The following is a 16,059-nucleotide window of genomic DNA, read 5'->3' on the forward strand; positions in this document are numbered from 1 at the left end:
CGTGGAATGACCAATTTCCATAATTTGTGATTATGGGATAGCAATTAAAAAAAAAAAATTTTTTATCAAGATTGCAAGTTTATTAAATGATTTAGAGCATGATATATACTCAGACTATATACATTTCTCTGACTTCTTAGGTTTTTATTATTATGCATTACTATTATCTTGGATCAATTTTAACATTCCATGATATTTCCAGCTTTTCCATGGATTCATTATAACATCTCTCTCTCTCTCTCTCTCTCTCTCTCTCTCTATATATATATATATATATATATATATATATATATATATATATATATATATCACAACATCAACATTTGCATTATTGTTCTACAGTCGAGAGATTAGAGCATGTGTTATGGCACATGAAACTGATGAGGTGTAACCCGATGTTGATGTTGTTGGTGTAATAGGCCGCTGTGTGTGTGTGTTGCCAGGCTCCACGGATGGGCACGCTCATGGGCGTTTACCTGCCCTGCCTGCAGAACATCCTGGGAGTGATTCTGTTCCTCAGGATGACCTGGATGGTGGGCATCGGCGGGGTCATTGAGTCCTTCATCATCGTCCTCATGTGCTGCTCCACGGTGAGTCTCACACCAGATTGCTAATCTGTTTATTAGTTCTTATGTTATTACTGACTGTTTACTTGTCTTTAATAATGGTTGAAATTTATATAAGCTGTTCTGTTTGGTAAGTTCCTTGTGTAAGTGTACTTTAGGCTGCTGATAAGTGTTCACTTCACTTTGCAAAAAGACAGAATAAATATGTTTGAGTCTAAGGGTGCTTTCACATCTGTAGTTCGGTTCATTTGGTCCGGACCAAGGGGCGAAAAATTATACTTTGTAGCATTTTTCAGGCGTTTCGGTTCCTTTTCACTCCACACTGACTGCTCTGGTCCGAATCAGTTGATGAGTTGATGAAACGAACCAAAATGCAGTCACATGACAACATCCCCATCTCTCGTTGGCCAGATGTGTCTTGAACGTATTTCCATAACTGCACTTCGATTGGTCAGAATTAACGTGCGGGGAAATTCCAACTCTTGGAAAATCCGGCAGACAACGCGCCGCTGTTTACTATGGAGAGACGACTGCGTGGGCTGATTGTGTCCCTGGTCATAGTTTATTATATAGTTCTACACCACTTTAGGCAAACAATAGCATCTGAGAATGAAGCGAGGATGCGGCTTGAAAATAATGTTTTAATCCACGCACGCAAGTCACTTCAGGAGGAGACGTGCATTAATGTTGCTAAACAGTGACATAATGCACAGCGTCGCTGACTACGGCAGCTGGTTTAGTCCAAAAATGTGCAGTTATTTGGCAGTTGGGTCTGTTCGAGGTCGAACCACGTTCTCACAACAAACGAACCGCTCCAGAGTTCGTTTGAATGCGTACGTTTGTTTGGTCCGCTTTTGGTGCGCACCGAGTGCGATTGCTGAATTCACACCTGCCCAAGCCAACCACACAAAGCGGGACAACAAACTCTAGTGCGATTCAACCCAACTAAATGAGGCAGGTGTGAAAGCACCCTAATGGTGCGTTCACACCGGACGCGAATAGCGCGTCAGGCGCGAGTCATTTCAATGTTAAGTCAATGCAAAGACGCGTTATGCGCGTAAAACGCGTGTAACGCGTCTTTGCATTGACTTAACATGGAAATCACTCGCGCCTGACGCGCTATTCGCGTCCGGTGTGTGGGTGCAGTAAGGATGTTTTTTTTTTTTTTTTTTTTTTTTTTTTTCTAACTGGAGCGCCTCATGATCACACAGCAACACACACACTAACACAGATGAACAGCAGAATATTTGCTCTTTAAGGATTAACTCTTCTCTGAGGCTCCTTTAATTTTCCTCATTTGGAGTGTAAATGCTTTATCAAGCCTCGCTCTGGATTTCTTCTCTTTTTTTTTTCTTTTTTTTTTTTTTCTTTTCCCTCTTCCTTTTTTTATTGGCAAAACTTCACACGTACAAAACCCAAACAAAGTGTAAAAGACATAAAACATACAACATACAATGATTGTTTGATATTATAAAAATATGGAGAGAGCATGTTTCATACATTCAACATAAGAAAAAAAAAAAAAAAAAAAATGCTTTTAACCTGGGTTTGATTGGCTGGTCTAAAACCGGAGTTCGATTGCTCCCCTGCGCCCACTCAACTGTGTTCACATTATATGTACCGGTAGGCCTATAATATTATACTGTACATAATGGCACATGTGTCTATCTGCCGCAAATGTACTGTAAATGCTCCAAAGAACGAGGGAGTCAATTTCTGCTAAAATACGAATGAGATTTACATGCTTGCAGTGGGGAACGTGAGTGAGAATACAAACACACAGTTTAATCAAATCATACGTCAATAAATAGAGGCTCACCTCCGCCGAAAACATCACATCATCCAAACGAACTGAAGTCTGACAAAAATAATTTTTAAATGATTGGAATTGACCCTTCGCAGGGAGCTTGATTGACAAGTGATCTGACCAATCATACTTCGCCATCCGCCATTTTGTCCGACAAAGCAGTCAGGAGAGTTAGTAGATTAACATGAGAGGATTTGAACTTGAGAAGCGGAGTACTGACGTCTTTCCGCGGTTAAAACAACATTCCTTCTGATGTTCATTCATGTTTATTTGATGCTATAAATGAACTAGAAGGAAGAGATGATCGGTTCACGAGCGGCTTTAACTGAGGCGACACAGCGATCTGTCACACACATTAAAGAGCCACAAAACGGTATTTATTGTTTAAATTTCTTTTTAAAAATTACCAAATTTGAAAGATGAGACTTTGTTTAATATGTTTAATATCAAAAGTAACCAAAAAGTAAGCTGGTCTGTCCTGTCTGTCAGTGTGTTGTCAGTGTCTCTCTGCTCCGCTATGTGTTTATCACTGCGTGAGAACATGGTGTGTGTGTGTGAGAGCGGCAAAGCTTGTCGGGCATAGCGACAGTAACTAAGGGGGGCGGGTCTTTGCGAACGGTCAATTAAAACTAGGAATTGATAAGAATCGGAATCGATAAGCAGAATCAGAATTGGAATCGCTGAGACAGTTTGTTTGTTTGTTTTTTGCAAAAATTCAGTTCAATGTTGTAAAGTTTTTTTAAAAAATTAAACAAACTTTGTACCATTGTCACATTACATTCCTGCAGATGACAGAAAATGTGCTCCTGTGGCAAACGTCAGGGTAATTGTGCTTTAGACCACACATGGAGTGGCGATTCAACCTGAACACACCATTTAGTGGTGGCATATTTTGCTAATAAAATGACAGCGCCAGAAGAATAGCGTGAGCTTTTATCACGTTTAACGTATGCACGGTAAGATGATCTTAGCATTGTGTGTTCTGAGACGTGAACGCCGTTTTCAAATGTATCCTAAGATATCGTCCTGCATGCACACATCCGATGTTCATTTTCAATGATTCTGAATTTGCATGCCGTCACATTCTCAAGGACTCGCTGATTAACATGCATCTCTTTCATCCGTGTGTATGCCTTCACCTGCTCACATGTGTGTGTGTGTGTCACTGCAGTACATGCTCATTAGTATGTGATTTTATGTTTGCGTGTGCAACCTAGATTCTCCAGCGCCCGTGGAAGTGCTATTTTTATCATAAGCTCAGGAGTCTCATTCTTTTCTATTCTTTCATCTCTCTTTCTCTCTCACACACATGCTCTGGGATTTCACATTACAATACTATTCTCGTATAGTGTGAACCGCATTCAAATTGCCAATATATGCTCATCTATGACTGCAGATCACTAACTGTGGTCAATGACCTGAAGATTATTACTTGATCAGACTGAAGAATTTTTAAAGGGGTGGTTGAATATGATTTCACTTTTCTAACTTTAGTGAGTGTGTAATGTTGCTGTTTGATCATAAACAACATCTGCAAAGTTACAACCCTCAAAGTTCAAAGCAAAGGGAGATATTTGCTTTTAAAGAAAAGGACTACAACAAACGGCTGGTAGGAACTACACGACATTCCTCCCTGGTTAGTGACATCACCAACCCTAAAATTTACATAAACCCCGCCCCCAGAACACGATTTATAGATTATCATGACAGAATATGCTAATCAATGACTAGAAGATAACTACACATAAACTACATAAATTCATCAACTAACCATTCAGAAATGTTGTTTACATGTTGTCACTTCTTCTTGAGTCTCTCCATCTTTGTGACTTCGGTTTGAACAATTTCCAGTGCATGTGTGTGTGTGTGTGTGTGTGAGGTAAAAGGACACAAGCCGTTGTAGCTCCGCCCCCTGTGCCGGGAGCAGCAGCTCATTTGCATTTAAAGGGACAGACACAAAAACGGTGCGTTGTTGCTCACCCTCAAAAAGTGACAATTTTAACATGCTATAAAAAATTATCTGTGGGGTATTTTGAGCTAAAACTTCACATACACACTCTGGGGACATCAGAGACTTCCCCCCCCCCCTCCCCCCCCCCTGCTTAAAATCGAAAAATAGATAAATCGATTATTTCAGAAATGATAACTTGACACCATTTGCTGTATTAAACATGCCAGATGGTGAAACCTGCTAGTGTTATATCTGCATGTATGGCTGCAATGCATCGTGTTGCACATGCTATTAAGAAAATGGTAAGCAGCACTTGTTTTCATCCCTGTAAAGAAAGCAGCATCTACCAGTTTGGATCCATCAGGAAAAGCTCTCCCGCCGTTTGTAGAAAAGCTCTTCTGTCACTTGTTGGAGTTTAATCCACCAAACAGAGATGTCAGCAGCACGATGCATCCATTTAAACAGCATCCAGGTGCTTTCAGACAAAAACCCTGAAGCTAAAAGCAGCTCGCCTAGATGTGGTCCAGCAACAGGTGATGCTAAACACAGAGAAGCTGCTGGCTTTAGACCCGCATCAGACGACGTGTGCTGACATGAGCAGTGTTTCCTGATCATGTCTAATAAGCTGACCGTTTTCAGGCCATCTTTCTTTTCTGGTGTCTGTCTAGTTGCTCTAAACCTTGTTTTGAAGAATTTGACAGTATGTTTGAATGACACAGAATACGAAAGCGCAGATAAAACAATAATATGATCAGATATTTTTAGGACTATTAAGAATTTGTTTGCATTGCATTATTTTCATGACAACTAAGCACATTTGCATTGCAGATGTACAGATGTTTTACTTTTAATCTCAAGGCTCTTGTTAGATTATCATAAAATGAAAGTAAAAAAATTAAATTAAATGCATGATGTATACATACATGTACATGACAAATTAAATAATAAAATCATTATTTAAATAATGTAATCACAAATTAAATAATGCAATCGCTATTTTCACAATGTTATTACATTACAGTAATTCAAATTTAATGTTAAAAAGGGCTTAATTTTCATGAAAGTGCCAGTTCAAAAAATCTTTATGGTATTTATTATATTAGGCTTCATTTGTATGCAAAACATAATTAATGTAGTATTTTATAAGTTTCTTTCTTTTATTCATATTTTGAAATTCATTTTAATTTTATTTATAAAATTTTTGGTTTTATTTTTATATTTTCGGTTTTTACTTTTAATTTATTTATTTAGTAATTTTCTTGCCATTCTTGTTTTTTTACATTTTACATTTCTAAGTAGTTTTCATTTTCAGGGTTACTTTTATTTCAGTTAGTGATTTTAATCTGTATTTCAATTAACAAAATGTTTTAACTAGTTTCAGTTAATGATGATACCGCTTCTTTTGATTTTGGGGTGCATTGGGACATGATTTAGTGAGATTCACTCTGTGATATAACTTGCTGAAAGGCATGAAAGGCAACGGCAGGTAAATCGACAGTAACATTAATTGAATGCATTCATTAAAATCTAAGGTTTTCTTATTTAAAATCCAAGCACATCATGTGAAAAGCCACAGGCATCATCAGAGCCACTCAAAGATAATGAAGGCCTCCCAGAATCCTTCACGGCGAGGTTAAGCCGGCCTCTGAGAGCCGCTCTGCAGGTGTGCATGAAAACATCTCCCCGTCTTGATGACTTCAGCCCGTCCTCAACTGGTGCATCTCAATGACTTTCCGAGGGAAATGTGCATGTCTGATTTATCTGCCCGTCCGCACCATCACCTCAACACCCGCCTGTGGTTTTTGAATGAGTGTATACATGCATCATATTTAGAAGTAGCGAGACGCTATCAATGTCATCTGAAATTACCAGCTCATTGCCAGACGCCCATCGCTTGCTTTTCATTGCGTTCGGTCTCTCATGGCAACAGATGGAGAGGAGGAGAGAACGCTGATTCTTTCATACATCACAGAGATGGAGACGCTCGCCTCTCTAAGACAGACTGAAGACATTAGAAATGCAGTAATGAATCATTAAAGGACACAAACAACAGCATCGATACACTTTCAAACAGTCGGCAGGCGCAGAAACATTGACAGGCGGATGACAGACAGCGCTTCGGTTATTTATGGGTTGAGACAGCCGGCAAAGATTCTGTTGAATAATCTGATTATTCATAGGAATATATTAATACATGAATATTAATTGTTTTCATTTGTGTGTGTGTGTGTGTGTGTGTGTGTTGTGTATTCGGTGATGTAGATGTAATTAAATCAACACTTAAATCAGAGACAACACGAATTGGCCGAATGTGACGTATATCATTCGCAGAGAAGTCAATCCCAGAATGCATTGCTCAAGCTTCAATATGGCAGGCAAAGCAAGAGAAATGTTGATTATAAATATGCCGTTATGAGCTTGAGATCAGATCTTTGTGCAAATAGAAGATGCACTTTTTCCTCTCCATTTACTTCTGTCTCCTGAGCTTGGCTGTATTAAATTCAGTTTCTGATGTGTCATTTGATTATGTAAATGTATCCTCTCCAGGGGCCCAAATATCGCCGGCACTCTGTTGCTGAGGAACAGTGAGGAGACGCATACCTTGAATTAAGATACTTACTGACAAATAAATCATTTGAGCTTATGGACACTAGCGTTCAAAAGTTTGGGCTCAGTAAGATTTGTTTGTGGAGGGGGAGACGAAATAAATCCTTTATTTTTTATATTTATATTTATAATAGGATGCATCAAATTGATCAAAAGTGACCGTACATATTTTATAATGTTACAAAATATTTCTATTTAATATATAAATGCTAATTATCATATTAGAATGATTTCTGGAGGATCATGTGACACTGAAGACTGGAGGCAGTAATGATGCTGAACATTCAATCACACTATTCTATCATTATTCTATTTTTATTCACTGTTATCTCCTCTAAATCTTTGGGTTGGTTGTCATGATATCTGCTTCAGTATTATTGGCTCACTCCGCTGAAGGCAGATGGCGTGATTGGCTGGGGAAACTGGTTCAGACAGCCGGTGCCCTGCATCGTCCAATCAGAAGCTGCAGCCAGCATGTGATTAGCATATGAAGTTCTGTGATGATATGAAGAGTGTTTCTGAATTGCCACTGGACTTGTGTTTGTGTGGGTGGAAATGGACCAGATCTCACATGAGGCTCGGTTAAGAAAAAAGAAAACTGCTGATTATACACTGATTAAAGCCTAATGAACTGCAGCTACAGTCGAGAAATGCTTTGCTCAAAGGTTGCTCGTTGCTCTTAAAATTCATTTAAAGAAATACTAAAATGAGAGCATTATTGCCATACAGTAAGAGTATAGAGCTATGAAAGAATGTGAAGAGCAGCTCATGTCGTATGTTCGCACATTTTCAATAAAACAATCAGCCACGAGACACCATGTGCGTTATAGTGATTTTAAAATGATTCAATGATGTTTTCAGGCAAATAATGATGAACAAAAAAAGCAGGTTCATCTGAAAATGATTCTTCCACCTATTGAAGTCTCTCTCTCTCTCTCTCTCTCTCTCTCTCTCTCTCTCTCTCTCTCTCTCTCTCTCTCTCTCTCTCTCTCTCTCTCTCTCTCTCTCTCTCTCTCTCTCTCTATCGATTCAAACACTCATTTGTTTCTGTCTGTATGTTCTGTGTCAGTTTCTAAAGAAGCGTCAGGGTTCTGCTGTTTTCTCTCAGTCTGACAGCATCAGCTCGTACCCTTTTCTTCCTAAATAGACACATTTGCATTTTTGGAGACAGTTCGGTGCTGATTTAAAGACGGCTTTAATCTCCTGGACGTTTTACAATTGCAGCGCAGCGTAGAGGAGACAGAAGAGGTTTCTAACGAGATCAGATTTATTCTGGTGCTTTCAGTTCTACTAAATTGCTTTAAACAAGAGGATCTGACACAACTATCCATCAATACTATACACCTTCCTCCTTTCACAGAAGACTCCTGTGTTACTATCTATCATCTATCTATCTATCATCTATCTATCTATTTATCTATCTATAATCTATCTATCTATCTATAATCTATCTATCTATCATCTATCTATTTATCTATCTATAATCTATCTATCTATCTATATTTCTATCTATATCTCTATCTGTCTGTCTATCCATCTATCCAACCATCCATCTGTCTATCTATCTATCTATCTATCATCTATCTATCTATATATCTCTATCTATCTATAATCTATCTATATATCTATAATCTATCTATATCTCTATCTATCTATCTATCTATATCATATCTATCTATCATCTATCTATCTATTTATCTAACTATATCTGTCTATCATATATCTATCCGTCCTTTCCTATTCCATAATAATAAACTGCACTTCAGAGATGTTGATTAACCATTCATTGAAGGATTCATCAAACTGAGTCAAACTATTTACCTCTGTGAGTCTTTTTGAATGATTCACTTAAAAGAACCAGTTCATAGGAATCATTTGTTCATGAATCAGAATGCTTGTTTTTACAGGTGGGGACACTATCTCAACTCAATCTTTTCTTGTACTTTTTTTTACTCAATCTCGAAATGTATTAATAATCAGATCACATCACACTGAATCGTGTCCAAATTTCAGAAATCATGTTGCATTGCATAATTTTGTCGTATCAGAATCATATCCTTGTTTGGTGTTGTTGTCATACTGATGTAGCATTCTAGCGTTATTGTTCTTTTTAATCTATTTTAATGTCAACTAATCAACAGTGCTTCTCTGTCCTTCTGTGTGTTTTATTCTAGACGATGCTCACTGCTATCTCCATGAGTGCCATCGCCACGAACGGCGTAGTGCCAGGTAAGCAAACTCCTGCTCGAGCTTAACATGTGCATGTGGGTCGCCTTGGAAACAGGAAGCGGTCACCGTAGCAACAACAACTCCGAGCAATGACCAGACAGCAAAATCCTCAAAGCTATATTTATGTATTCATAATTCGATGAGCGTGGCCTGTCCTAATGACCCCCTTGATCTCATCTCCTGATTGGAGGAGAGCAGAGGTGAGGTGAAATTGCCAGGTTTGGTTCCCCATCCGTTGTTCATCAGCGATAGGCTGCTATTATCCCATAGTGCTAAAAGCCTCTTGATAAGCATGCTTAATATTTCCCAAGAAACAGGAAGTTGTAATTGTTGGTTGTATTGAGCTATTTTTCAGAGCTGTCAACACCAGAATGCTTTGTTAATATCCTATAATATCGTTTCCTGAGAGGGTTTTTTGTGTGTGATCATGCATCTGTTTTTAACAGCTGGCGGCTCCTACTACATGATCTCTCGTTCTCTGGGCCCTGAGTTTGGTGGAGCTGTAGGAATCTGCTTCTACTTGGGCACCACCTACGCTGGAGCCATGTACATCCTGGGCTGCATCGAGATCCTGCTGGTGAGATCAACAACCTGTGTGTCTTTAAGGGATACTCCACTTTTTTTGGAAATAGGCTCATTTTACAACTCCCCCCGAGTTAAACAGTTGAGTTTTACCGTTTTCGTATCCATTCAGCCGAACTCCGGGTCTGACGGTACCACTTTTAGCATAGCTTAGCATAGATCATTGATTCTGATGGGTCCAGTAGCATTTCTTTCAAAATTACCAACGAGTTTCAATATTTTTCCTATTAAAAACTTGACTCTTCTGTAGTTAAACCGTGTACTAAGATCGACGGAAAATGAAAAGTTGCGATTTTCCAAGCCTATATGGCTAGGAACTACTCTCATTTAGGCGTAAGAATCAAGGAACTGTGCGGCCGTACCATGGGTGCAGCAGGCGTAATGATATGACGAAGCACCTGAAAATAGTCCCCAGCTCGGTAACTTCCAACATGGCCGGGACCGGGAATAAGTTTGTGTAGTTTTTAGGCAGCAAATTAGGTTTCCTGTGCGATTAGCCATGGTTCTGTGCGTAGTAAAGGGCTGTGATAGTAAGTCGAGGGTATATTCTACTGTAATGTTACACCGACTACCAACAAACTTGTTGACGGCAAGTGCTTCGTCATATCATTACGCCTGCTGCACCCATGGTACGGCCGCACAGTTCCTTGATTCTTAACTACGGTTTAACTACAGAAGAGTCAAGTTTTAAATAGGAAAAATATTGAAACTCGTTGGTCATTTTTAAGGAAATGCTACTGGACCCATCAGAATCAATGATCTATGCTAAGCTATGCTAAAAGTGGTACCGTCAGACCCGGAGTTCGGCTGAATGGATTCGAAAACGGTAAAACTCAACTGTTTAACTCTGGGGGAGTAGTAAAATGAGCCTATTTCCAAAAAAAGTGGAGTATCCCTTTAAAGAGAAGCCATTATGCCCATTTACACAGTCTTGTCTTTGCTTTAATGTTCATTATTCTCCACTGTTGCAGCTCCTCTCTTCCCAGTCTGTCAGTAACGCTCTGTTTAGTTCCTGTCTCTATAAAGCCCCTCCTTCTGAAAAACACACTGTGCTCTGATTGGTCGGCTGGAGCAGTGTGTTGTGATTGGTCAATCACTTCGAGTGTGTTTGTGAAATGTCCCGCCCCTTACCATAACCGCCAGTTTCAACACACTACTAACTAACTCAACCAGGCCCCGCCCCTTTATTCTGCGTATGAATTGGGCAGGAATTATTTAAAGGGACAGTTCACCCAAAAATGAATGAGAAAAATTCTGTTATCATTTACTCACCCTCATGTCGTTCCAAACCCGTAAGACTTTTGTTCATTTTCGGAACACAAATTAAGATTTTTTTTATGAATCTGAGAGATTTTTGTCCCTTCGTTGACAGCTACGCATTTTGATGCTTCAAAAAGTTAATAAAGAGATTGTAAAACTAATCCAAATTAATTGAGCGAATTAGGCCAAACTTTCTGAAGAGACTCGATCGCTTTATATGATGAATAGATTGAATTTAGGCTTTTATTCACATTTATTCAATGTTTAGGCTTTTAGAAACATTGATCAACGAACATAAACAGAAGCTCAACCGAACCTGCTTGACACGCAAGAACAAACCTCATTGGTTCTTGCAGAAGCTCAAACGTGATGCGTAACATGAGAATGAACCTCATTGGTTCTTGCTGAAGCTCAAACGTGATGCGTAACACGAGAATGAACCTCATTGGTTCTTACAGAAGCTCAAACGTGAAGCGTAACACGAGAATGAACCTCATTGGTTCTTACTGAAGCTCAAACGTGATGCGTAACACGAGAATGAACCTCATTGGTTCTTACAGAAGCTCAAACGTGAAGCGTAACACGAGAATGAACCTCATTGGTTCTTGCTGAAGCTCAAACGTGATGCGTAACACGAGAATTAACCTCATTGGTTCTCACACATTAAGTGAACACACTTGAGCTTCCGTTTACAACTGATGTGTGAGTTGATCAATGTTCATATGTGAATAAAAGCCTAAATGAAATCTGTTCATCATATAAAGCGATCGAGACTCTTCAGAAAATTTGGACTAAACCGCTCAAATCATACTAATTATTAATTTTACGATCTCTTTATGAAGTTTTGAAGTGTCAAAGTGAAAGTTTAGCAACATTACAGCAACATTACACACTAAAGAAATGTTGATGTAAAATAGCATTCAAAAGACTTTTAATATAAAGCATAAGTTGTATGGTCTACTTTTATGGGGCTTTTTGGGAGCTGGTCATCCACCGGTCGGTCACTATATTCTTTTGTGCAGCCTGGACATTCTGCTAAACTTCTTCTTTTTAACTCCATGAGAGAAATAAAGTCGAATGGAGTTGGAAGGACATGAGGCAAAATTATACTTTAAATCAACCAATGAAATAGGATTGTGGGATATCATTGGCAGCGAAAGACCAGATAGTTTTGCAAACACTCAAATCATACATTACATTTTATTTTTAAAGTTGATTTCATTTGTTGTTGTTCATCACTCTTTCGTTTTATCTCTCTATCTCTCATCCTGCTTTCCCACCCTCCTCTCGGAGCGAGTAATTAAGTAATTATGCAGACTCTGCGTTTAATTGCTCGGCTGATGAGCGCTGGCGTGTCCTCGGAGTCTCGCTGGTCTCGTGTTTGAACACGTGTTCTCGGATGCTCGTGGATTTTCTTTCACATTGCTCGTCGGGGACTCGAGTATATCTCACTTCTGGGTTAATTCTTTCTTCCAGAGGAACACAGGCTTAGCTCCCATTGTCCGTGGAAAATCTTCTCCGTGCTTGAGATCCGCGGCGTGCTGATTCCAGAGAGTGTTTTATCCAGACACGGTTCAGAAGGACACTTAGACGTCTGAAGCGAGCCGAATAAAACTGTTTTCTATAACCCGACAGATATTAGTAAAATGAACAGATCACCATAGAGACTGTGTGTGTGTGTGTGTGTGTTTCATCAATTTAACAAAGCTTATTTGCAGTGCCGTCACTTCCTATATGCAGATAACGCTGTAAGCAGAATCCACAAGGGACTGTTGACAAAAAAAAAAAAGATAAAATAAAAATGTTTCATTTAATTGTAATATGAATCACAGATTATTCTGAAACATAAAAAAATAGTTTACATAATAAATAACATAAAAACATGTTAATACATAATTATAGGAATCGGTCAAGATCATGTCCGGGTCATATTTCCTCCCAAAAAAAGAGTGATTTATGAAATATATTTTATAATTATATTCTACTTATATATTTATAATATATATATATATATATATATATATATATATATAATTATATATATATATTATTATTATTTTTATTATATTTTTTTTACTATTTTGTTGTTGATATGTGTGTGTGTTTCTAAAACTCTAAATATAATTAATATATTGTTTTAACAAACAAAGGCTGTAAAACTCCAGTTTTCCAGTAGTGTCCCTGCATTTATTTAATGGCAATAAATGGGCAAATCTTATAAAATGATGTTGTTGTTATTGTTGTTTTTGCATTATCATATTATGTCATGACAATTGACGTTGGCATATTTCCCCCTCAAATTGTTTCTGTAAGCAAAATGCAATTAAATATAAATCTTTCTTCTTGGATGAGAATAATGACCCGGTCATGCTTTTGAGAGATTTCGTAAGACTCTCAATAATTACTCATTTGTATCGTTCTTATAAGGGTAAACATATGAAATAGTTTAATGAACAATGCAATATATTGTGCTCAGAGGCGTAAAACAGAGCATATGCACCCAAAAGTTTACGGCTTTAAATATAATTTAGGTCAGGCCTCTAATAAGGACTAATGGCGGCCCATTTGCAGTATTAATTCCATGCTTGACTGGTTCAATTAGCGCTCGTAGAACTGAGCTCACGCTCGCCTGTTTTACCGCCCGTGTCATTGTGAATCTCTCTCATCTCTCCTGCTTTTGTCCCTTTTGCTATCCTGGGAATCTTTTTAGATTTATCTTGTGTAACCGTTTTGATGGGGGATGTTTTTATCATTCGTACACTCATTTTCTGACCTTTAACCTTCCTCAATCTTGTTCCTGTATTATATTTGACTGTTTCTATTGTAAACATTAGGCTTATGAAGAGCTGGAAACGTTATGTGCGAGTCTACCATTACATTTTTCACATTTTTGGAGCCATGGTGTGCCAACTTTTATAAACATTAGCCTTATAAAATAAGCTAAGTCTATCTATCATCATCAATTTTGTTAGAAAGATAGATGTCAAACATTATCCATTATCACTGTAAAAAAATATTTTTTTTATCACAACTTAATATCCAACATTGTTTCAACACTCTTAGTAGAAAAGGTTCTATATAGAACCTTAAAAGGTTCTATAGGCGCTACGTATTTGGAACCCCTAAAAGGTTCTACACTCTTAGAAAAAAAGGGTTCATTGGGGTTCTATATAGAACCATAGGGTTCTTTACTCAACTCCAAAGAACCTTGTATTCTAAAAAGGTTCTATAATGACAAGAAAGAACCCTTTTGGTTCTTAAAAACCCTTAAAAAGGGTTCTGTATATAGAACATTTTAGGGGTTCCAAATACGAAGCACCTATAGAACCTTTTAAGGTTCTATATAGAACCTTTTCTTCTAAGAGTGAACTTTAAAAAGTATGTGTTCATGTTTGACTTAAAATATTAAGTTTAGTTAACTTTAGTTTAGTTTAGTCAAGTTGGATATTTAAGTTATCTCAACAAATTGTAAGTTGTTAAAACTAATCGCAGCCACATTCTTTACAGTGTGTTGACTCAAAAAAGGAAGATGCTCTGAACCAGTTTTGTTAGGAAAACTAGAGGAAAAACGATACATGAAATTATTTATAATGGCATACGGCGCATGGACATGGTTCAGATGTTATTAGCTGAAAAATACATGATATTAAATTTTTTGTTGCTTTAGGCTAAACACCCGTTTATCATTTAGAAAATGAAGAAAGCCATTGTATGGCTAATTTATTCTGAGAGAGCCAGTTTAATGAAATGATGAGGACAGCAGGTCATCCATAAACGTAAGATTAAGAAAATGTAAGATTAAGTCCATAAAGTGAGGAATTTAATAAGAATCATCTTATTTTTGATTAGCGTTTATGCATTTTTGCTCTTTGCACCTTTTTTTCTCTCAGGTATACATTGTTCCACAAGGGGCGATCTTTAATAAATGATTTCCAGTCTATCCAGTCCATAAGGGGACATGGTGATGAAAAAAAAAAGTTGAGGAAAAAGTATATTGCAATAATTTATCATTCTCTCACAAAACTTTTCCATTCTCTTTTCCTCATATCTCATAGTAGAGGAAAGTTGTGTTTATCTCAGAACATTGACTGGCAAGTATCATCTTCTTTTTGATTAGCATTTATGCATTTCCGTCTCTCTCAGGTGTACATTGTTCCACAAGGGGCAATCTTCAAGATGGAGGGTCTGGAGGGAGCCGAGGCCGAGGCCGCCATGCTGAACAACATGCGTGTGTACGGGACGCTAGTGCTGAGCTTCATGGCCCTGGTGGTGTTTGTAGGAGTGAAGTACGTGAACAAGCTGGCGCTCGTCTTCCTCGCCTGTGTCATCTGTTCAATCCTCGCCGTCTACGCTGGAGTGATCAAGACCGCCTTCGACCCTCCCATCTTCCCGTATGTGCCTCGTGAATATTACAGTCATATCAGGGACAGACGCATGCCAGAAACAGCAGTGTTATTTTATACACTGTAAAAAAATATTTTCATGATTTGTTATCACAACTTTTTATCTTTTGTCAAATCAACTTTGATGACTAATGTGTGAAGATAACACTATTTTGAGTTTCTGTTTATTAAACCATTCTTCTTTATTGTATTAACTAAAAATTTATAATTAGGCCTACAACAAACTCAAAAATGTAAGGCAACAAGGTAACTTGCTTTTTTAAGTTAAACCAAAAACATTTTTTACAGTGTAGCCTAGTTTTATTCATATTTAAATTTTTGCGTTTTTAGTTGTCATGTTAATTTTAGATAATTTTTTTTTTAAATGTGATTGTCATTTTATTATTATTATTATTATTTTAATATATATATGTTATTTAGGTTTCATTTATTTTTATTTCAGTTTCAGTTTTAGTTTAAGTTTTTATTTATTTCCAGTTAATAATTTTAGGGTTTCAACTGTTTGTTTATTGCCCAGGCAACATTTTAAATTTTTATTTTAAGTTTTTCAACTAGTATTTATATTTTAGTTTATAAAAATATATTTTTTAATAGTTTTAGTTATAGTTAACAATAATAACCCTGGTGCACTGTAAAAAAAAAAAAAAAAAAGAT

At 37.5% G+C, this 16,059-nt stretch overlaps 1 protein-coding gene across 9 annotated transcripts in view; it reads left to right on the forward strand.

Annotated features, from left to right (window-relative positions):
- slc12a5a (solute carrier family 12 member 5a) overlaps nucleotides 1–16,059 on the forward strand; it is a gene marked incomplete at its 5' end in the record, with an annotated part of 157,337 nt that overhangs the window by 119,045 nt on the left and 22,233 nt on the right. For 7 of the 9 annotated variants that reach the window (XR_013799441.1, XR_013799442.1, XR_013799444.1 and 4 more), the window contains 4 exons: nucleotides 444–590; nucleotides 9,106–9,160; nucleotides 9,607–9,737; nucleotides 15,146–15,393. Coding sequence is in view for 3 of the 9 variants with exons in the window: in XM_079627176.1 (XP_079483302.1) it covers nucleotides 444–590; nucleotides 9,106–9,160; nucleotides 9,607–9,737; nucleotides 15,146–15,393 (581 nt within the window). The remainder of the gene's footprint in view (nucleotides 1–443; nucleotides 591–9,105; nucleotides 9,161–9,606; nucleotides 9,738–15,145; nucleotides 15,394–16,059) is intronic. The other 2 variants (XR_013799443.1, XR_013799445.1) reach the window with 1 other exon arrangement.

The sequence above is a fragment of the Phoxinus phoxinus genome, assembly GCF_949152265.1.
Source record: "Phoxinus phoxinus genome assembly, chromosome: 11".
Taxonomy (NCBI): Eukaryota; Metazoa; Chordata; class Actinopteri; order Cypriniformes; family Leuciscidae; genus Phoxinus; species Phoxinus phoxinus.